The 24517-nt window shown below is 37.5% G+C and overlaps 1 protein-coding gene across 1 annotated transcript in view; it reads right to left on the bottom strand.

Moving 5' to 3' along the window:
- USH2A (usherin) overlaps window positions 1–24517 on the bottom strand; it is a 717806-nt gene that overhangs the window by 631848 nt on the left and 61441 nt on the right. The window contains exons 4-7 of the mRNA XM_027612135.2: window positions 5326–5389; window positions 2723–3017; window positions 1551–1735; window positions 838–1059 (exon numbers count right to left, since the gene is read on the bottom strand). Coding sequence (XP_027467936.2) covers window positions 838–1059; window positions 1551–1735; window positions 2723–3017; window positions 5326–5389 — 766 coding nt within the window. The remainder of the gene's footprint in view (window positions 1–837; window positions 1060–1550; window positions 1736–2722; window positions 3018–5325; window positions 5390–24517) is intronic.

Genomic DNA, 24517 nt, shown 5'->3' with positions numbered 1-24517 from the left:
GCCAGGAAAGGCATTTACTGAAACTGTTAGAGACACAATTAAAACTATAAAGTTTAAAATAAACTGCAGAATAAAATTAACATATTTCAATTATTTGGGGGTTTTCTCCCCAAAATTAGATGGTGAATATTTAATAGTATTATTATTTACATCACGCTATTACTAAACAAACAATACTTATTTGGTATTCTGGTCTGTTTATAAAGATGTACTTTATTTACAGAGCATATCACTCTTCTAGCACAACTTGATTCTAAATATAATCTATATGTACCATTTCCATAACAGAGAATATCCCCAGCTAACCATGTTTTGATATAGTGTGAGCCATGTTCTCAGTTATAGTCAGATGTTTATAAATTATTTAGGGAATATTAGATCTTTCTTCCTAGGAAGACAAATATCCCCCATAAAATTGTGAATTATGAACTCGGGGAGACGAGCCCCATATTTACAAACTAGCTGGTAGTATAGTTGTAACTTGAAATCTAGCTCCTGCTCTCTGATTTCAAGAATACTTGAAAATTATATTCCAGAACAAACCTAGCAAAACATTTGGTAAATTATTTCCAAGCCCAATTCAGGGTATCATACCTTCTAAACCCAATTTTAGCATTCGAAAATTGATTCTATAACAATGTGGTCTTACATACAGAAAAGAATTACATACAAATCTTTCCAAAAAATCTTAGAGTAAGAAACCATTTCAAAATGTGAAACTTGGAATCTGGCTTCCTCTAAATCTTAAGTATTTTTAAGTAAGTATGGCAAAAATCTTGTTGAAAACAAAACTCAGTGAAAAGGACACTGCAATCAAAGCTTGGTAATGAACATTACCTCCCAGTGATGGTGATTTCATCGACTGCATAGTATCTGTGCCTGAGGCTGACAGGAGTCTCAGTTGTATAGTACTGTCCCTGAAAATGAAGTCTTATTTGTGTGGCTTTTACAAACTCTTGAAGAGATGGGGTGTTATAAAAGTCATTGTAGCCAGGCCGATGATTTGGTCCAGGTGTTAGGATGCTAAATGTGACGTTACCATGGGAATATGGAGTAAAACTGTTGATGAAAGAAATCTGAAGTCATGAAAAGTTATTCATATTTTTAACAAAGCAGAATCACAACTTTGAGACATTACTACCCAATATTAGTAACAGCTTAAACTCTTCATTCTGGGAAAACAAACATATCTCAGATATTTCATGTGCAAACAATATAATTGCATCATAGAAAAGTCTAGTAAAACATTTCCTTGAGGGCATAATAAAATTATATTAATATAGATAACTTGCTAAAACAATCTGAAAAACAGATATAAAGCCCAAATGAGACCACAAACAAGAGATACTCTCAAATCTTTTATGAGAACTTTAAATGCAGTCTAAAACTCAAGTTGCGGTGGAGTCCTAGGACAATCTGCCTCAAGAAGGTTGGTGGTGGAGGGAAGTCTCTACCAACCTAATGAGTTAGTCTACCTATTGCTTATTATTAATCCATTAGTCTATTAAAATGAACTCCTTCGAATATAATTATTTGTTAAATACTCATACGTGGAAAGCTGAAGACAGTTGACAGAATCAGGATTTTCCAATTTTCCATTATTTTCCATTCCAAAAGCTCTGCAATTTCTAGCAAAAAACTGCCAGTCCTCCCAATCTAGGCTGTCCTCCTTCTTCCTTTGAATCCTTATTGCTGTTGGTTGTGGACTAAGGAAGTGAATGATAATATAAAACACCTGAAAATGGATAAGTTAATCATTGTCTTTAAAGTATGACCCCCAAAAAATAAAAAATAAAAATAAAGTTTGACCCATCAGTGTAAATCAAACCAGGGACTTGTTAGTTTCAAATATAATAGCTTACTTCCTCATAAGGATAATTATCAAATATTAATCAGACATCCAGAGACTCCATAGCCCTATAGTAAAAGTAACACATTCTACAATTGCATATCCATCCCTTCTCAAGGATTTTATAAATTAAGTTCAAATTAATATTAAGTTTGATATAAAGACATGGAAAAAGAACCTTACTTCCATGACATAATTGTTATATACATTCTTCTTAAGTAGTTACTTAGAATGAGCACCTCAGTTTTTATTAATTTGTACTACTTAATAATAAAAAGAACTAATTTTTGATATCTCATACAATTTCATACAAATATCTGAAAAAATAGGTCCTTCATATTTTCTTTTAGATATTTTATTTCTTACATTATTATACACTACTTTAGTGAAGTAATGTTCAATCACCTAATTCACCTTGTAGTAGATTGAATTTCATCCCCAAATATGTACGTTCAAGTACTAACTCCTGGTACCTGTGAATGTGACCTTTGGAAATAGGGTATTTGCAGATGTAATTGAGTCAAGGATCTGCATATGAAATCATCATAGATGAAGGCTGGGCCTTACAACAGAACAAGGAAAAAGAACTGACACAGAGAAAGAAGGAGGAAGGTCCCTGCAAATAGAAGCAGAGATGGGAGTTACGTAGCCATAAACCAAAGAACACCAGGAGCCACCAGAACCTGGAAGAAGCAAGGAAGGATTCTGCACTAGAGCCTCTGGAGGGAGAATAGCCTTGCCAATACTTTCATTTTGTACTTCTGATCTTCAGAACTGTGAGCGAATAAATTTCTGTTGTTTTAAGCCATTAAATAAGTGGTGATTGGTTGTGGCAGTTACAGGAAACTAATACACTCCATTATTTCAAATTACCTGATACTGTCCATTTTCCAAATCTATCGAAATAGTCACTCCTTGATGAAGCTGGGTAATATTGGTAAACACTTGTGAAACCCAGGAAGTACCAATATCATTATCATTGACAAAAGAAAGAGGATGGGCTTCAGGATTCAGCCGTAACACCCTATCAGTGGTGGTATCTTCTGCGTCATTAGGAATGCAGTACCGCTGTCCCAAAGGATGGACCCTAGGGTGGCTGCCAGGGCAGCGGCAATGTGACTGGATATGCAATCTGAACAGATCTCCAGAAAAAATTTCCAGAATCTCCCTGTGGGTGTAAGAAGCAGACTGTAAGGACAAATAGCTCAGCAGTAATAGAACTTCCAAGGGTTGTTACAAATGAATATCACTATTTTAATGCTTTGATGACTATCCATTTAATTTTAATTATTTTCTAAACAGGACATAAAATCAAACTCATTCCTGGCCAAACAAACATACTCATAAAATGGATATTGGAAACAGTAAATTCTTAAGCGTTAATTTTTACATTGAGAAGCATGGGCGAGCCCTTGTCTGATTACTGAGACATTTGTTTAAATATCACAATGTTTTATTGTACCTATTTGTGATGAAAAAAGAAAGGTAACATTTATTTAGGCTGTTAAACTGACTTACCCCGAAAATGAACAATAATATACTGAAAATACTAAGGGTTATAGATAGTGTCTCCAATTCATCCATGGGAAAGAAATAAAAAACAAGTACCATTTTATCTGCTGTTGTTTTAAGTAAAGGGACTGAGGCCAAGACCATTTGTCAGTAGTTTCCTGGGACTCATCAGTACAGATTTGGGCACCCTAAAGTGCTTCAGCAGCTTCGGATCACCTGGCTGCTGCCAAGAGCCAAAGAATAATGCCAATTCCAGGCAGACATATTTAATTTTTCCATTAAGGGCAATATATCTGTTCTAGGTCAGAATTAGTCATTCTATTTATAGGCATTCTTTGCCATAATACTTTTCCAGACATCTCAGGTAGGCCAACACCAGTAAACCAGGACTAGAGAGACCAGGCTTCTTCTCTCGGATTCCAGTGGGGCAGATGGAGTCCGGCGGTTTTTCCCATTCACTAAATCACATGAAATCATGCCTTCTTCTTTAAATCTTTTTGATATTTTCCAACTGATACTGATGAGGAAAATCTGGCCGACCGAGCCAGCAAGAGAGTCCCAGTCCTTGCCTCGGGACTCTTCCAGGTTCTTCTCCCTGCCCCGCTTCCCGCACGCACCAATCCCGGTCCTTCTCCCTGCCCCGCTTCGCACACATGCTTAGTGCCAAGTCTGTGGAAGTAGAAGTGTATAAATTGCCACCTTTGTTTGTGCTCAGGGCTCAGATCTTTGGAGACCACTCTCCTCTGAGCCAGCCAGTGTTAAATAAACCTCCTGTCCTCCAAGATCTCCAGGCACCGCTTGGTTCTTCCGTGGGGCGATCCAGTCCAGGTTCCCTAACAATACCAGGTTTTGAATGGGACCAAAAGTGATATCTTGGCCCCCAGGAAAAACCTCATTAGTCCCCCCCCCCAAATTATTGCAACAGAATTTTAGACAGAGGTGATTTAAAGGATAGTGAGACTGCTGGCAGGAAATCTCCCTAATAATAGGTTTAGTAAATTAGTAATTACTAAATTATTTACATTACTTGAATTAAATAGTAAATTTAGTAATTACTAATCAGTAATTAGTAAAGAAAGTTTATAATTCTAATGGACATACCGCTGACCATAGCAGCACCTCAGGAGCAATGCTCCTCAAATTGACAAGAGCTACTCCTGTCATTTGGAAATTCACCACACTAATCTGCATCTTCCTTTAAGAAATATGAATAAACATCATTCTTTCTGATCCTTAATAGAAGTAAACCACATCAACAAATCCATACAACAATATACTATTACACAATCAAATCATTACTTGGGAAAGAAACTTCAGAGGACATCTAAGCAGAATTTCGCTTGAACTTTTCTGAAAAGAATGAAAATCTATGTGTCTTTAAGAAGCCCTAGGAAAGATTTCCCACCTATTCTCAAGATGAGGAAATACTTGATTAACACTAGTCCAAGTCTATATAACTTTTGTTCACTGGAAATAGAAAAATATATAACAAAAATACTCATTCTTCTTGTCTCCAAGTCTAATAGCTCAGTCTCTTGAGACTTTCCCATATATCAAAATAATCCTTTTCATTGTTCTAAATTCTCAGTACTTATAAATTCAACAAGGCAATTTTAAAAGGCAGATAGAGCAGTTTCTTACCTATCAGAAACTGCTTCATATAGAACAGTTAAAAAATGTACCCCAAGTTCTATAATACAACTTGTTCAAAAATCTAGTTTCCTTAGAGAAAATCCTGTGTAAAGAATTTCATCAATTTCATATTATAAGGAATTACCCAACAGAGTAGCACTAGTGAATAACAACAATAGACTAAGCCAAAGCAAACACTGTAAACATTAATTGGGTGATATTTGTCAAATGCTGTAAAGATGAAAATACTATAATCTTTTGTAAGTCTTACTTAAGCTAATTCAGGAATTATTCTTACACCTGTTGAGCTCTACAACATCACATTCACTTACCTGTTTGTAAGTGCCACTTGGTATAATCGAAAATCTTGCATTCTTCCAACAAACTGCTCTAATCCTGCAGAGGACATATAATATACATAATATAAAAAGTTGCAGTTTTCCAAGCAGAGGCTGACAAACACTCAAGTGAAATTCCTTTAAAGCTATAAAATTTTCAATCATATTTATATCATAGCCCTTTCAAACTCCTACAGACCAACATGTTTTGCCTGTTCCACGTAATAATTAATAGTCATAGTTATCTCCACAGACACTGCAGAATTTAAGTCAAAGTGAATATTTGCCCAGCCTATTTACTGGCCTAACTTGTAGGTCAAATGAAAAATTTTTTTTTAGTATTTCTTTTAATTGGGATATAGCTGACATAGAATGTTACATTACTTTCAAGGGTACAACATCATAATTCGACAACTCTATATGTTATACAATGCTCACCGCAAGTGTAGCTCCCATCTGTCACCATAAAACGCATTACAATACCATTGATTCTATTCCCTATGCTGACTTATTCATTCCATAACTCTCCAAATCAAATTTCTCTCTAGTTTATAAACTTATAAATCTATCATGTTATCAGCGCTAAATTTGATTGTCATCTACTTCCAACTACAATTTCCAGAGCATTTGCATTGCCAAGAGAAAGACTCCCCCCCTGTTCTGTCATCCCCCCTGTTCTGTCTCCAAGCTCCAGAGTATCACTTTGGGTCATCTCCAAACTTAGATTAATGCCTGGTCTAGAAAATCTCCAGTAAATGAGGATAAATTGAAAACCTCCTACTCATAAATTCTGAGTTATTCACATATATCAATGGCATTCTACCTCAGTCTCAAATTCCATTATCTCCTGAGAATTCTTCAAAGACAAGCCAGATTCAAAGCCCACTCCTCACTGAATTAGGTGAACTTTCAAGGTGTGGTAGATATCAACCTTAAACCACTTAATATTATTTTATTGATTCATTTAGCAAATATTTATTTAGGATTTAATAACAGATAAGCCCAAGAGAGTGGGAACAGAAAAACCTAAGGAAACTACCACCTCTAAGGGTTTTTTTTCTTATGCTATAATAATGAGAAAAACTTGATTAAAATGGCAAAATTCTAGCTAGAGTTTGGATCATGGGGACACAAAAGGGGATGTGATTGTACCTTACTGTACCAATTCAATAATTAAGTGGGTTTTTTCTTTCTTTTTTTTTATTATGTTATGTTAATCACCATACATTACATGATTAGTTTTTGATGTAGTGTTCCATGATTCATTCTTTGCATATAACACCCAGTGCTCCATGCAGAACATGCCCTCTTTAATACCATCACCAGGCTAACCCATACCCCCACCCTCCTCCCCTCTAGAACCCTCAGTTTGTTTTTCAGAGTCCATAGTCTCTCATGGTTCATCTCCCCCTCCAATTTCCCCCCTTCATTCTTCCCCTCCTTTCTTTTTTTTTAACATATAATGTATTATTTGTTTCAGAGGTACAGATCTGTGATTCAACAGTCTTGCACAATTGACAGCGCTCACCATAGCACATACCCTCCCCAATGTCTATCACCCAGCCACCCCATCCCTCCCACCCCCCACCACTCCAGCAACCCTCAGTTTGTTTCCTGAGATTAAGAATTCTTCATATCAAAAAAAAGAAGATAACAGGATTGCAAGATTTCATTTTTTGATGGCTGCAAAATATTCCTATATATATATATATATATATATATATATATATATATATATCTCACATCTTCTTTATCCATTCATCTTTTGAAGGACATCTAGGCTCTTTCCATAGTTTGGCTATTGTGGACATTGGTGCTATAAACATTGGGGTGCACGTACCATTTCTGATCACTATATTTGTATCTTTGGAGTAAATACTCAGTACTACAATTGCTGGGTCAAATAGGGTAGCTCTATTTTCAACTTTTTGAGGAACCTCCATATTGTTTTCCAGAATGGCTGCACCAGCTTACATTCCCACCAACAGTGTAGGAGGGTTCTCCTTTCTCTGCATCCTCACCAACATCTGTTGTTTCCTGACTTTTTAATTTTAGCCATTCTGACTGGTGTGAAGTGGTATCTCACTGAGGTTTCGATTTGGATTCCCCTGATGCCAAGTAACGTTGAGTACTTTTTCATGTGTCTGTTGGCCATTTGGATGACTTCTTTGCAGAAATGTCTGTTCATTTCATTTCATTTCAAATAAAGCCTTTATTTCCCAGTTGATCTTTTGCTTAGATGATCTGTCCATTTCAGTGAGGGGGATGTTAAAGTCTCCTACTATTACTATATTATTGTTGATGTGTTTCCTTGATTTTGTTACTAATTGGCCTATATAATTGGCTGCTCCCATGTTAGGGGCATAGATATTTACAATTGTTAGATCTTCTTGTTGGATAGACCCTTTAAGTAGGATATAATGTTTTTCCTCATCTCTTATTATAGCCTTTGGTTTAAAATCTAATTTGTCTGATATAAGGATTGCCACCCCAGCTTTCTTTTGATGTCCATTATCATGGTGAATGGTTTTCCACCCCCTCACTTTAAACCTGGAGGTGTCTTTGGGTCTAAAACGAGTCTCTTGCAGACAGCATATCGATGGGTCTTGTCTTTTTATCCAATCTGATAGCCTGTGTCTTTTGATTGGGGGCATTTAGCCCATTTACATTCAGGGTAACTATTGAAAGATATGAATTTAGTGCCATTGTATTGCCTGTAAGGTGACTGTTACTGTCTATTGTCTCTATTCCTTTCTGGTCTATGTCACTTTTAGGCTCTCTCTTTGCTTAGAGGATCCTTTTCAGTATTTCTTGGAGGGCTGGTTTCGTGTCTGCAAATTCCTTTAGTTTTTGTTTGTCCTGGAAGCTTTTTCTCTCTCCTTCTATTTTCAATGACAGCCTAGCTGGATATAGTATTCTTGGCTACATATTTTTCTCATTTAGTGCTCTGAAGATATCATGCCAGTTCTTTCTGGACTGCCAGGTCTCTGTGGATAGGTCTGCTGCCAATCTAATGTTTTTACCATTGTAGGTTACAGACCTCTTGTCCCGAGCTGCTTTCAGGATTTTCTCTTTGTCTCTCTGAGACTTGTGAGTTTTACTATTAGATGTTGGGGTGTTGACTTATTTTTATTGATTTTAAGGGGGGTTCTTTGTGCCTCCTGGATTTTGATGCCTTTCCTTCCCCAAATTAGGGAAGTTCTCTGCTATAATTTGCTCCAATATACCTTCTGCCCCTCTCTCTCTTTCTTCTTCTTCTGGGATCCCAATTATTCTGATGTTGTTTCGCTTTATGGTATCACTTATCTCTTGAATTCTCCCCTTGTGATCCAGTAGTTGTTTATCTCTCTTTCTCTCAGCTTCTTCGTTCTCCATCATTTCGTCTTCTATATCACTAATTCTCTCTTCTGCCTCATTTATCCTAGCAGTTAGAGCCTCCATTTTTTATTGCACCTCATTAATAGCCTTTTTGCTTTTGACTTGGTTAGATTTTAGTTCTTTTATTTCTCCAGAAAGCGTTTCTCTAGCATCTTCTATGCTGTTTTAAAGCCCAGCTAGTATCTTTATAATCGTCATTCTGAACTCTAGTTCTGACATCTTACAAATGTCTGTATTGATTATGTCCCTGGCAGTCGGTACTGCTTCTTGTTCTTTTGTTTTGAGGTGAGTTTTTCCATCTTGTCATTTTGTCCAGAGGAGAATAGATGAATGAGAGAACAAAATGCCAACAGGGTAGCAATGACCCCCAGATAAATATACACTAAACAAATCAGAAGAGACCTGAAACCAGGGGGAAAAGAAAGGGAAATAAAAAAGAAAAGAAAAGAAAAGAAAAGAATACGATCAGGTTGGTGAATAGAACAGAGCCACATACTAGATTTTGGGTGTATTTTGGTCTGTTAGAAGAAATTGCCTCCCAAAATTTTAAAGAATGAAAAACTTATAGATATATAAAAATAAGGGTAAATACAATGAAGGGATGGAATATGACTGTGAAGATGAAAATTAAAAAAGATTTTAAAAAATGAATTGATAAGAAGTTGGTTGAAAAAAGAATGAGAAAAAATTTTAAAAAAGAGAGAGAGAGAATGTGATCAGGCAGGAGACTAGGACAATGTCATACACTAGATTTAGGGTATATTTTGGTCTGTTAGAAGAAAGTGTATCCCAAAATTTGAAAGAAAAATATATATATATATACAAAAAATAAGGTTAAATACAAAGAGATAAAATATGACTGTAAAAATGAAAATTAAAAAATATTTTTAAAAAGGAATTGATAAGATGTTGGTTGAAAAAGGGAAGAAGAAAAATTCAACTAAAAAATAGAAAAAGAAAAAAATAAAGAAAATTTAAAAAATTAATTTTGAAAGACTAAAGAATCATGGGGAAAAGCCATGAATTCTATATGCCGTATTCCCCTAGCTCTGGGGTTTTGCTGTTCTCATTGATCGGTAAACTTGGTCTTGGTTTCAGCTGTTCTTGCTGATCTTCTGGGGGAGAGGCCTGTTGCGGTGATTCTCATTTGTCCTTGCCAGAGGCAGAACTGCCCCGCCCTTGGCAGAAGCCAGGCTAAGTAATCTGCTCGGGTTTGCTCTTGTAGCTTTTGTTCCCTGAATCTTTCCATACAGCTTTGGAGGACGAGAATGAAAATGGTGGTTTCCCAATCTCTGGTCCCAGAGGAGCTGAGAGCTCTGGGCCCCGCTCCTCAGTGAGCCCCCAGAGAAAAGCAGTCAATCACTCCTCTCTCCCTGGACTCCGGTCGCACTCCCTGCTCACCCGGCCTATGACTGAGCATTTCTATCTCTTGCATATGACCCTGTTTGGAGTCTCTATACCCAGTAGATTCCTGTGGTGAGCTCCCACGCTGCTCCTCTGGGGGAGGAAGAGGAGTCTCCCTAGATTTGCCACTTGTTGGGTCACAGTTTATGGCAACCCTGAGCAGAGAGCCCACTCCTTGGTTCCATCCTTGCAGCCAGCTTCCCCACTCTGATACTTGAGAGCTCTACTGCACTCAGGCACCCCTGGTCTTTCTGTTACCCTGAGGGTCCTGAGACCACACTGTCCCAGCGAGGGTTCCACCCCCTGCTTAGCCACTGGAGGGATGTCCTTCAGCGGAGCAGACTACTAAAATTTCCAATTTTGTGCTCCGCTGCTCTATCACTTACCAGTAGCCGGCTAACGGAGGCTGCCTCCCTCCATGGTCTATCCTCCCGCATATCGGCTCGGATTCACTTCGCACATCTTACCTTCGAGAAAGTGGTCACTTTTCTGTTCATAGAATTGCTGCTATTCTTTTCTTTGATCTCCTGTTGAGTTTGTAGGTGTTCAGAATGGTTTGATAGCTATCTAGCTGAATTCCTGGGACCAGAGGAAATTTAGGTCTCCTACTGCTCTGCCATCTTGCCAAGGCCCCTCTGTGCTAGGCACTTTCATGGATTCCAAGAATATATTGGTTTACAAAATAGGCACAAAACAAACAAAAACACTTCTTTTTATGAAGCTTGCATTCAAGCAGCTAGATGAACATAGTAAATGAGCAATTTATATAATATCCTAGAACATAACAAATGCTATGAAAAATTGGGAAAATTAGACCAGTTTGGAAAGCATAGACTGGATTTTTAATTTGGATGGTATGTTCAAGAGAGGCCTCTTTGAGAATGTGGTATTGACAGGAGAACAGGAATGAATCATGTGTATATGTAGGGGCAAAATATTCCAGACAGGAGTCAATGAGTTCACAGATCCCTAAGGCAATATGCTTGGCATGTGAGAGGAACTGCAAGGAGCTAGCTTCCTGAGGCAGAATAGAGGGGAGGCTATTGGAAGTAACTGGCTGGGGGTAATGGGATTCAAATCATTAAAAACCTTTCAAACCTATTGTAAAGACTTTGATTTTTATTCTGAATGAAATAGGAAGTCACTGGAGGGTTTAGAGTAGAGGAGTGACATGATCTCAGGTTTATTCAAAAGTGTTAAGAATAGAAGTAGTGAGAAGTAGAAGTAGCAAGACCAGTTAAGCTATTACAGTAATACAACTGAAAGATGATGGTAGTCAGGCCAAGGTGTAGAAATGGAGGTGTACAATTCCATGCTGATAAATTAGAATTCACTTCCTATATTTTAATAATAGTTAAAGGGAAGCTCTGTTGCAGAGGGATAATGAAATATATTTTATCATCTATAAAATAAAGGGACTGTGTTTTATGACCTTTAAAAATCATTTTAGTTTTAAGTTTTGGAGTCTGAACATAGAACAATTACATCCTCTACTGCAGACTTCATATTTGAAGAAATTTTCCCCCAAAAAAGTTAGAAAAAGTTATCTAAAGACCTAGAGTTAATGTGAATCATCCATTCCATATAAGAGAATTATGATTTTGATTTCTGGGGAAAATATCATAAAATATTTCAAGGATACAGTCACAAAAAATAGGTTTTACTCATTTCTTTGCTAGTTGCCAATTCTTTAACAATAGATATTCGTTGGAATAAGTATTTCATAAAAAGATTCTCCTTTGAAAAAATATTCATATGGCAAAAATAGGTCTAAAAAATATAAATAGATCAAGGAAATAGATATGGCTCATGCCAGAAATATCTAATAGTTGTCTATTCAGAAAACAGATTATGACTGGAAAAAAATTAGTATATCCACATTACAACAGGTAGCACAGCAAAAATAGTTAAATGGGAAAACTGTGAGTAAATAATCTAATATATAAATCAGGGTAAACACAAGTTTTCAAAAAGCCTAAATAAATAAATGTCACACAAATGGGAAAGGAAGAAATAAAACTGCCTCTATTCATGAATAACATGAGTGTCTACTTAGGAAATCCCAGTGAATCTATATAAAAATTACAAGAAGTAATAAGAGAATTTAGCAATTTTACATGATACAAGTTAAATATATAAAAATCAATTCAATTCTTATATATTGGTGATGAAACACTGAAAATAAGGTTTTTTTTAAGTACCATTTATATTAGCCACCAAACATCAAATACTAGTTATAAATTAAAACATGGCAGTGTATATAGGAAAAAATGCAAGACTATGATGAAAGAAATCACAGGATGTCATTAGGAATGACAGAATAAGAATAACTGACAATTCTCTCTGCCATAAAACCAATGAAAACACTAGCAAAGAGTACCAGATCAACTTCTCTGGAAATCTATAAATTAACCAGTTTTGTAACAATCGAGGGAGGATTTATTTTTTTTAATGTCTGAATATCATAAGAATAGCATGTTTTTGTGGCATTTTAACTTTCTCTTTTCCCATCCTCCTCTCAGTGGTAACCTTGAAAATAAACATCCATAATAACAGTGAAAAGCAGCAGCCTGCAGCCATTGGAAAAATCAGAATGAGACGGGAGTTCTTACAAAACCCCAACCTCAGGAAACTGTCACTATTTAATCTTTCTAGCTATATCTTAGAAAAGAGAAAGACCCGAACAGCCTCAGAGCTTACTTATCCAGTGGAAAGTCTTTTCTGTAGGGATGTTTGTTGGAAACAATCAGTGGCAACTGCTTAACATTGCAGTTGCCTGAGGCAGTGATAATAGTTGGAGAAACAACAAACAAATCAAAAAAGTTAAATAGAAAAGTTGAAATATGACATGTCCATAGTGGGGCTTTACAAAACTCTGAAATATTACTGGAAATCTAGAAGCCCATGCACATGCAAAGGGCTATGTGCATGCCCAAGAGTTCAGGTCTAATCTCTTGTCTCTGCTTGACCTTCCAGTTCTGCACAAGCAGGGAGTGGTGACTAAAGAAGACAGCTTACCCCCTTACATGTTGGAGGCACATTGCAACACAAATACAGAGCTTTTAGCAAAGACTGAAAAACGTATTCATTCTAGAAATTTAAGAAATTCTCTCTTCAATCCCTTAGCTGAGCACTAAGTTAACTGAACAGGGATTTCAGTGCCATGTGTGACAATAATACAGACTTTATGTAATTCATTCAGGAAAGTCACTACACAAGCAAGAAGCAACAAACAGAAGCAACAACAAACCACAGGAAAGGGAAGACTGATTTCCAGATCTGCTATATTATATTATTTAAAATGTCCAGTTTTTAACCAAAAAAAAAAAAAAGTGACACATGGAAAAACAACAACAACAAAAAGAAACTGTAGTTGATAGGATGCTACACAGTTGGGGGCGGGGGGAAAGCAGCCACAGAAACTTGGCCAATTGTAAACCCATACAAGACTTTAAATCAACTATTTTAAATATGTTCAAAGAACTAAAGGAAATTATGAGAATGATGCCTCAGCAAATAGAGAATATAAAAGGAGACAAATTGTAAAAACAAAAATTTACTAGAGGAGTTCGCCACCAGATACAAAGGAGTAGAGGAAAGTACTAGTGAGCATGAAGACAGGTCAAATGAGTTTATCTAGTTTGAGAAAGAGGGGGAAGAAATGCAGAATAATAAACAGAGACACAGAAACCTGTGGGACACAGGTGTTACACACAAGTGTACCAACATAAGTATAATAAGAATCCCAAGAGAAGAGATAGAAAAAGGAGGAAAAAAATTTTTAAAAAATAATTACTAAAACCTTCTCATATTTAATGAATACCATTAATCTACACATTTGAGAAGCTCAAGAACTCTGAGATGGATAAACTCAAAGAGATCCACACTAGATATATCATTATCAAACTGATGGAAGACAAAGAAAATCATGAAAGTAGCAAGAGAGAAATGAACCACCTGATACAAAGTATATTCAATAAGATTAACAACATATTTGTTTAAAATTCACTTATTTTAATTGAGAGGGAGAGAGGAAGTGGGGGAAGGGGCAGAAGGAGAGGGAGAGAAGCAGACCCCCTGCTGAGCATGGAGCCCAAGACAGGGCTAATCCCACAACCTTGAGATCATGACCTGAGCTGAAATCAAGAGTCCACGCTTAACCAGCTGAGCCACCCAGGTGCCCCAAGATTAACAGCATATTTTTTTTTAAGATTTTATTTATTTATTTATTTATTTATTTATTTATTTATTTATTTGACAGAGAGAGAGAGCACAAGCAGTAGCAGCAGGCAGAGTGAGAAGCAGGCTTTCTGCTGAGCCGGGAGCCTGACACGGGGCTCAATTCCAGGACCCTGGGATCATGACTGGAGCCAAAGACAGGTTTAACTGACTAAACCACCCAGACACCCCTTAACAGCATATTTTTAATCAGAAACCACAGAAGCCAGAAGGCAGTGGGATTACATATTTAAAGCACTAAAAGAAAAAATTATTATCAACCAAATATTTTCTTTTCAGTAAAACTATTCTTCAAAAATGAAGGATTAAGAGATTCCCAGATAGCTGGGAGCCAAGAGTGAGCCGCCAGCCACCAGCTGCCAGCTGCCAGCCCACCAGTGCAACCCGGCTTGAGCCCAGCCGGTGCACGTGCCCGCCAGACCTGCAAACTTGTACCACCGGCTCTGCCCTTCCCCAGGGAGCCTGAGTGCCCAGAGCCCACACCCCTCCTGCCCATCTCCAGCCATGGAGAGAGAGAGAGAGACAGTGAGAGGGGGAACACAAGCAGGGGGAGTGGAAGAGGGAGAAGCAGTCTTCCCGCGGAGCAGGGAGCCGGATATGGGGCTTGATCCCAGAACTCTGGGATCATGACCTGCGCTGAAGGCAGACGCTTAACAACTGAGCCACCAAGGCACCCCGTCAACTCAAGAGATCGAGAAAAGAATAGCAACAACTCTGAACAGAAAAGCGACCACTTTCTGGAAAGTAGGTCCTACGGAGAAGTGAATCCGAGGCAATATTTGGGAGGATAGACGGTGGGGGAGGGGGCCTCCATTGGCCACTTCTGGCAAGTGATAGAACCGCGGAGCGCAAAATCGGAACTTTTAGAAGTCGGTTCCACTGAGGGACATCGCTCCAGTGGCTAAGCGGGGGTGGAACCCTCATAGGACAGTGTGGTCTCAGGACCCTCGGGGTCACAGAAAGACCGGGGGTGCCTGAGTTTGGCAGAGCTCCCAGGTATCGGAGCGGGGAAGCCAGCTGCAGAGACGGAGCCGAGGCGCAGGGTCTCAGTTCGGGGTTGCCATAGACTGTGATCTGCGGCCCAGTCGGGTCACTGCTCCTCCAGCTGGGACCCAACAAGCGGCAGAGCTGGAAGACTCCCCTTCCTCCCCGGGGAGGAGTGGCTCGGGAGCGCACTGCAGGGATCTGCTCGGTTTGGAGACTCCACACGGGGTCAGGTGCCAGAGACAGAAACGCTCAGTCACAGGCCGGGTGAGCACGGAGTGCGGCTGGAGACCAGGGAGACAGGAGTGACTGACAAGTTTTCTCTGGGGGCACACTGAGGAGTGGGGCCCCGAGTTCTTGGCTCCTCCCCGGCGGAGATTGGGAGGCTGCCATTTTCACTCTTGTCCTCCAAAGATGTACAGAAAGCTTGCAAGGAACAAAAGCTCCTGAGAGCAAACCCGAGCAGATTACTTGGCCTGGACCGACAAGGGCGGGGCAATTCCGCCTCCGGCAAAGACATTAGGAAACCATGGCAACAGGCCCCTCCCCCAGAAGATCAGCACGAACAGCCCGCCAAGACAAAGTTTACTGATCAATGAGAACGGGAAAACTCCAGCGCTAGGGGAATACTGCAAATAGAATTCATGGCTTTTTTACCATAATTCATTAGACTTTCAAAGTTAAATTTTTTAACGGTTTTTTTGTTTTGAACTTTTCTTTTTCCCTTTTTCAAACAACATCTTATCAATCCCTTTTTTAAAAAAACATTTTTATTTTTCATTTTTAGAGTCATATTCTATCCCTTCATAGTAGTTACCCTTATCTTTGGCATATATATATGTTGTTTTCTCTTGAAAATTTTGAGATACACTTTCTTCTAACAGATCAAAATATACTCTAAATCTCTACTGTATGGCTTTGTTCTAGTCTCCTGCCTGATCACATTCTCTCCCCTTTTTATTTTTCTTTCTTTCTTTCTTTCTTTTTTAATCCTCTTCTTTCTTTTTTCAAGCACCTTATCAATTCCTTTTTTAAAAATTTTTTATAATTTTCATCTTTACATTCATATTCCATCCCTTCATTGTATCCACCCTTATTTTGTACATATATAAGTCTTTCTTTCTTTAAATTTTAGGAGGCACTTTATTCTAACAGACCAAAACACCCAAAATCTAGTATGTGGCACTGATCTATGCACTAGCCTTATCATATTTGATCATATTCTGTTTTTTTTGTTTTGTTCAGTATGTGTTTGTTTTTATCTTTTTCTTTTTCTTTTTTTTTCTTTCTTTTTTCTTTCTTTCCCTTTCTTTTCCCCTGGTTTCAGGTCTTTTCTGATTTCTTTAGAGTATATTTTCTGGGGACGTTGTTAACCTGTTAGTATTTTGTTCTCTCATTCATCTATTCTCCTCTAGACAAAATGACAAGATGAAAAAAATCACCTCAACAAAAAGAATAAGAGGTAGTACCATCTGCCAGGGACCTACTCAATATGGACATTAGTACAATGTCGGACCTAGAGTTCAGAATCATGATTTTAAAGATACTAGCTGGGCTTGAAAAAAGCATGGAAGTTATTAGAGAAACCCTTTCTGGAGAAATAAAAGAACTAAAATCTAACTAAGTCGAAACCAAAAAGGCTATTAATGAGGTGTAATCAAAAAATGCGGGCACTAACTGCTAGGATGAATGAGGCAGAAGAGAGAATTAACGATATAGAAGACCAAATGATGGAAAATAAAGAAGCTAAGAAAAAGAGAGATAAACAACTATTGGATCACGAGGGCAGAATTCGAGAGATAAGTGATACCATAAGATGAAACAACATTAGAATAATTGGGATCGCAGAAGAAGAAAGAGAGAGAGGGGCAGAAGGTATATTGGAGCAAATTATAACAGAGAACTTCCCTAATGTGGGGAAGGAAACAGGCATCAAAATCCAGGAGTCTCAGAGAATCCCTCTCAAAATCAATAAAAATAGGACAACACCCTGACATCTAATAGTAAAACTTACGAGTCTCAGAGATAAAGAGAAAATCTTGAAAGCAGCTCGGGAGAAGAGATATGTAACCTACAATGGTAGAAACATTAAATTGGCAAGAGACCTATCCACAGAGACCTGGCACGCCAGAAAGGACTGGCATGATATCTTCAGAGCACTAAACGAGAAAAATATGCAGCCAAGAATACTATATCCAGCTAGGCTGTCATTGAAAATTGAAGGAGAAATAAAAAGCTTCCAGGACAAACAAAAACTAATAGAATTTGCAAACACGAAACCAGCCCTCCAAGAAATATTGAAAGGGGTCCTCTAAGCAAAGAGAGAGCCTAAAAGCAGCATAGACCAGAAAGGAACACAGATATACAGTAACAGTCACCTTACAGGCATTACAATGGCCCTAATTCATATCTTTCAATAGTTACCCTGAGTGTAAATGGGCTCAATGCCCCAATAAAAAGACACAGGCTATCAGATTGGATTAAAAAACAAGACCCATCGATATGCTGTCTGCAAGAGACTCATTTTAGACCCAAAGACACCCCCAGATTGAAAGTCAGGGGGTGGAAAATCATTTACCATGCTAATGGACACCAAAAGGTGGCTGGGGTGGCAATCCTTATATCCCACAAATTAGATTTTAAAACAAAGACTGTAATAAGAGATGATGAAGGACACTATATCCTACTTAAAGGGTCTATCCAACAAGAAGATCTAACAATTGTAAATATCTATGCCCTAACATGGGAGCAGCCAATTATATAAGGCAATTAATAACAGAAGCAAAGAAACACATTGACAATACAATAATAGTGGGGCACTTTAACACCCCCTTCACTGAAATGGACAGATCATCTAAGCAAAAGATCAACAAGGAAATAAAGACTTTAAATGACACACTGAACCAAATGGACTTCACAAACATATTCAGAACATCCCATCCCAAAGCAACGGAATACACATTCTTCTCTAGTGCTCATGGAACATTCTCCAGAATAGACCACATCCTAGGTCACAAATCAGGTCTCAACCGGTACCAAAAGATTGGGATTATTTCCTGCATATTTTCAGACCACAATGCTTTGAAACTAGAACTCAATCACAATAGGAAAGTCGGAAAGAACTCAAATACATGGAGGCTAAAGAGCATCCTACTAAAGAATGAATGCGTCAACCAGGAAATTAAAGAAGAATTAAAAAAATTCATGGAAACCAATGAAAATGAAAACACAACTGTTCAAAATCTTTGGGATGCAGCAAAGGCAGTGCTAAGAGGAAAGTATATAGCAATACAAGCCTTTCTCAAGAAACAAGAAAGGTCTCAAATACACAACCTAACCCTACACCTAAAGGAGCTAGAGAAAAAAATCCAAATAAAGCCTAAACGCAGCAGGAGAAGAGAAATCATAAAGATCAGAGCAGAAATCAATGAAATAGAAACCAAAAGAACAGTAGAACAGATCAACGAAACTAGGAGCTGGTTCTTTGAAAGAATTAACAAGATTGATAAAGCCCTGGCCAGACTTATCAAAAAGAAAAGAGAAATGACCCAAATCAACAAAATCATGAATGAAAGAGGAGCAATCACAACCAACAGCAAAGACATACAAACAATTATAATTACATATTATGAGCAACTATATGCCAGCAAATTAGAAACCTGGAAGAAACGGATGCATTCCTAGAGATGTATCAACTACCAAAACTGAACAAGGAAAAAATAGAAAACCTGAACAGACCTATAACCACTAAGGAAATTGAAGCAGTCATCAAAAATCTCCCACCCAACAAAAGCCCAGGGCCAGATGGCTTTCCAGGGGAATTGTACCAAACATTTATAGAAAAATTAATACCTATTCTCCTGAAACTGTTGCAAAAAATATAAATGGAAGGAAAACTTCCAAACTCATTTTATGGGGCCACCATTACCTTGAACCCAAAACCAGACAAAGACCCCATCAAAAAGGAGAATTACAGACCAATATCCTTGATGAACATGGATGCAAAAATTCTCACCAAAATACTAGCCAATAGGATCCAACAGTACATTAAAAGGATTATTCACATTGACCAAGTGGGATTTATCCCTGGGCTGCAAGGTTGGTTCAACATCCACAAATCAATCAACGTGATACAATATATTAACAAAGGAAAGAACAAGAATCATATGATCCTCTCAATAGATGCAGAAAAAGCATTTGACAAAGTACAGCATCCTTTCTTGATCAAAACTCTTCAGAGTAGAGGGATAGAGGGTACATACTTCAATATCATAAAAGCCATCTATGAAAAACCTACAGCGAATATCATTCTCAATGGGGAAAAACTGAGAGCTTTCCCCCTAAGGTCAGGAATGTGGCAGGGATGTCCACTATCACCACTGCTATTCAACATAGTATTAGAAGTCCTAGCCACAGCAATCAGACAACAAAAAGAAATTAAAGGCATCCAAATCGGCAAAGAGGAAGTCAAACTCTCACTCTTTGCAGATGATGTGATACTGTATGTGGAAAACCCAAAAGACTCCACCCCAAAACGGCTAGAACTCATACAGGAATTCAGTCAAGTGGCAGGATATAAAATCAATGCACACAAATCAGTGGCATTCTTATACACCAACAACAAGACAGAAGAGAGACAAATCAAGGAGTCAATCCCATTTACAATTGCACCCAAAACCATAAGATACCTAGGAATAAATCTAACCAAAGAGGCAAAGGATCTGTACTCAGAAAAGTATAAAATACTCATGAAAGAAATTGAAGAAGACACAAAGAAATGGAAAAACGTTCCATGCTTATGGATTAGAAGAACAAACATTGTGAAGATGTCAATGGTACCTAGAGCAATCTACACATTCAAAGCAATCCCCATCAAAATACCATCCACCTTTTTCAAAGAAATGGAACAATAATCCTAAAATTTGTATGGAACCAGAAAAGACCCCGAATAGCCAGAGGAATGTTGAAAAAGAAAAGCAAAGCTGGTGGCATCACAATTCTGGACTTTAAGCTCTATTACAAAGTTGTCATCATCAAGACAGTATGGTACTGGCACAAAAACAGACATATAGATCAATGGAGCAGAATAGAGAGCCCAGAAATGGACCCTCAACTCTATGGTCAACTCATCTTTGACAAAGCAGGAAAGAATGTCATGTGGAAAAAAGACAGTCTCTTCAACAAATGGTGTTGGGAAAATTGGACAGCCACATGCAGAAGAATGAAACTGGACCATTTCCTTACACCACACACAAAAATAGACTCAAAACGGTTGAAAGATCAAAACGTGAGACAGGAGTCCATTAACATTCTAAAGGAGAACACAGGCAGCAACCTCTTCGACCTCAACTGCAGCAACTTCTTCCTAGAAACATCGCCAAAGGCAAGGGAAGCAAGGGCAAAAATGAACTATTGGGACTTCATCAAGATAAAAAGCTTCTGCACAGCAAAAGGAACAGTCAACAAAACCAAAAGACAACCGACAGAATGGGAGAAGATATTTGCAAATGACATATCAGATAAAGGGCTAGTATCCAAAATCTATAAAGTGCTTAATAAACTCAACACCCAGAGAACAAATAGTACAATCAAGAAATGGGCAGCAGACATGAACAGACATTTTTCCAAAGAAGACATCCAAATGGCCAACAGACACATGAAAAATTGCTCAACATTGCTCGGCATCAGTGAAATCCAAATCAAAACCTCAATGAGATACCACCTCACACCAGTCAGAATGGCTAAATTTAACAAGTCAGGAAATGACAGATGTTGGCGGGGCTGTGGATAAAGGGGAACCCTCCTACACTCTTGGTGGTAATGCAAGCTGGTGCAACAACTCTGGAAAACAGTATGGAGGTTCCTCAAAAAGTTGAAAATAGAGCTACCGTACGATCCAGCAATTGCACTACTGGGTATTTACCACAAAGATACAAATGTAGGGATCTGAAGGGGTACGTACACCCCAATGTTTATAGTAGCAATGTCCACAATAGCGAAACTGTGGAAAGAGCCAAGATGTCCATCAATAGATGAATGGATAAAGAAGATGTGGTATATATACACAATGGAATATTATGCAGCCATCAAAAGGAATGAGATCTTGCCATTTGCAACGACGTGGATGGAACTGGAGGGTGTTATGCTGAGTGAAATAAGTCAATCAGAGAAAGACATGTATCATATGACCTCACTGATATGAGGAATTCTTAATCTCAGGAAACAAACTGAGGGTTGCTGGAGTGGTGGGGGGTGGGAGGGATGGGGTGGCTGGGTGATAGACATTGGGGAGGTTATGTGCTATGGTGAGCGCTGTGAATTGTGCAAGACTGTTGAATCACAGATCTATACCTCTGAAACAAACAATGCAATATATGTTAAGAAAAAAAAAGAAGAAGAAGAAGATAGCAGAAGGGGAAGAATGAAGGGGGAAATCGGAGGGGGAGACGAACTATGAGATACGATGGACTCTGAAAAACAAACTGAAGGTTCTAGAGGGGAAGGGGGTGGGGGGATGTGTTAGCCTGGTGATTAAAGAAGGCACGTTCTGCGTGGAGCACCTGGTGTTATGCACAAACAATGAATCATGGAACACTACATCAAAAACTAATGATATAATGTATGGTGATTAAGATAACAATAAAAAATTTAAAGAAAGACAAAAGAAAAGACAATCTCAGATAAGCAAAACTGGAGAGAATTGTGACTAGTAGGCCTGCTTCATAAAAACTACTGAAGCTTTTATGCTGAAAGAAAAGGACACTAGACAGTAACTCTAATGCACATGAAAACCTGAAGAGCCCCTTTAAAAGTAACTACAAAGATAAATATAAAAGAGAATAAAAATGCATTTTTGTGTGTAATTATTTTCTCTCTCCTGATTTAAAAAACAACTGCAGAAAACAATCATTATAAATCTGTGTCAGGGCACCTGGATGGCTCAGTAGGTTAAGTGTCTGACTATTGATTTCGGCTCAGGTCATGATCTCAGGGTCTTGATATGGAGTCCTATATCGGACTCTGTGCTGAACCTAGAGCCTGCTTATGATTCTCTCTCTCCCTCTCCCTCTGCCCCTCCATTTGGGCCCTCTCTCTCAAGCACAAACAAACAAACAAAAATAAATAAATAAATCTGTGTTAAGGGGCATCTAACACCATAATTTGAATGACAATAACAAGGGGGAGAGAAACAAAACTAAAGAGGTACAAAGTTTTTGTACACTATTGAAATTAAGTTGGTATTATTTAGAACTAGCCTGTTATAAAATGTTAATTGTAAAACTCTGGGAAACTACTAACAAGATAATGAGTATAGTAAAAGAAATGAAAGGGGGTTAAAATGGTACACTCAAAAATATTAACACAAAAGAAGATGGTAATGGAAAAATAGAGGAACAAAAAAGACGTATAGAAAACAAATAGCAAAATAACATTTCAACTACCTTATCAATAATTACCTTAAATGTAAATGGTATAAACATCTCCCAGAAAAGTAGATATTGGGAGAATGGGCGCAAAAAACACAATTATGATCTAACTATGTGCTTTCTTTGAGAGATAAACTCAAAGAAACAAAAAAGTTGAAAGTTAAAAGGTAGAAGAAAGATATACCACATAAACTATAACTAAACACATTCTCAATAACCAATGGGTCAAGGAAAGAATCACACAAGAAAACTAGAAAATACTTTAAGACAAATGAAAGTAAGCACACAACATATCACACTTCATGAGTTTCAGGTAAAGTGATGCTTAAAGAGAAATACAGCTGGAAATATTTATATCAATGAAGAAAGTAATCAAATCAATGACCTAATATTCTACCGTAAGAAACCGGGGGGTGGGGGGAAGAGCAAACTCCACCAAAAGCAAGCAGAAAGAAGGAAATTATAAAGATTAGAGTGGACATAAATGAAATAGAAAATAGAAAAACAATAGAGAAAACCAACAAAATCAAAAGTTTATTCTATGAAATGATTAGCAAATCTGACAAACACTTAGCTAGACTGACCAAGAAAAAAAGAAGAGGAGTCAAATGACTAAAATCAGAAATGAAGGAAGGAACATTACAACTGACCTCATAGACATGAAAAGATTATAAGGTAATCCTATAAACAACTGCAGACTATTAGATGACCCAGATAAAATGAACAAATTCCTACAAAGGTACAAACTACTGAAACTTACTCAAGAAGAAATAGGCAATCTGAATAGAGTTTTAATAAGCAAAGAGAATAAATCAGTAATTTTAAAAAAATTATCCACAAAGAAAATCCAGGATCAGATGCCTTTACTGGTGAATTCTTCTAAGCATTTGAAGAAAAAATAGTGCCAATCCCTCACAAGCTCTTCCAAAAAAGAGAAGATGAAGAAACAATTCTCAAATCATTCACAGAGTGAGTTGACTCTATGATGTCATCTTATTCTGATACCAAAACCAATTAAACATCACAAGAAAACAAAGTTACAGATCAGTATGTTTTATAAATATAGAGTCAAAATTTTCAACAGAATACTAGTAAACCAAATCCAGCACCATACATGAAAAGATTATATACGCATTGATCCCAGAGATACAAGGCTGATTCAATATGTGAATATTGAATAATGCACAATATTGATAGAATAAAGGATAAAAAAACAAATGATCATCTCCATAGATGCAGGAAAGGCATTTACCAAATTCCAACCCTATTTCATTGTATTTTTAAGTAATCTCTACAAAAACACTACTTCATTAGGAAAACAAACTATGAAAGAAGGGAACTTCCCCATCTGATAAAGGGCATTTCTAAAAATCTACAGCTAACATTACATTTAATGGTGAAAAACTGAATGTTTTCCCCTACAATTAGGAACAAGACACAGAGTCCACTTTTGCCACTTCTATTCAACACTGTTCTGGACATACTAACCAGGTAATTAAGCAAGAAAAATAAACATTTTCCAGATTGGAAAGGAAGAAGTAAAACGAATGTGTACAAGGAGAAACTTATAATTACACAATTTTATAAATTATAAAAAGAGATAAAATCTAATTCTCAATTTGGGAACAAATAAATAATACATGCTTTTATTCATTAAATAAGATATTAATAATGCAACTAAAATGAATGAGGACGAGTAATTCTTGGAAACAATTGTTGTACAAAAACCAAGTATACTAAGAAGCCATTCATCC

The sequence above is a fragment of the Zalophus californianus genome, chromosome 10 (assembly GCF_009762305.2).
Source record: "Zalophus californianus isolate mZalCal1 chromosome 10, mZalCal1.pri.v2, whole genome shotgun sequence".
Lineage (NCBI taxonomy): Eukaryota > Metazoa > Chordata > Mammalia > Carnivora > Otariidae > Zalophus > Zalophus californianus.
The sequence above is the reverse complement of the archived record's forward strand: the minus strand, read 5'-3'. Positions and strand labels throughout refer to the sequence as shown.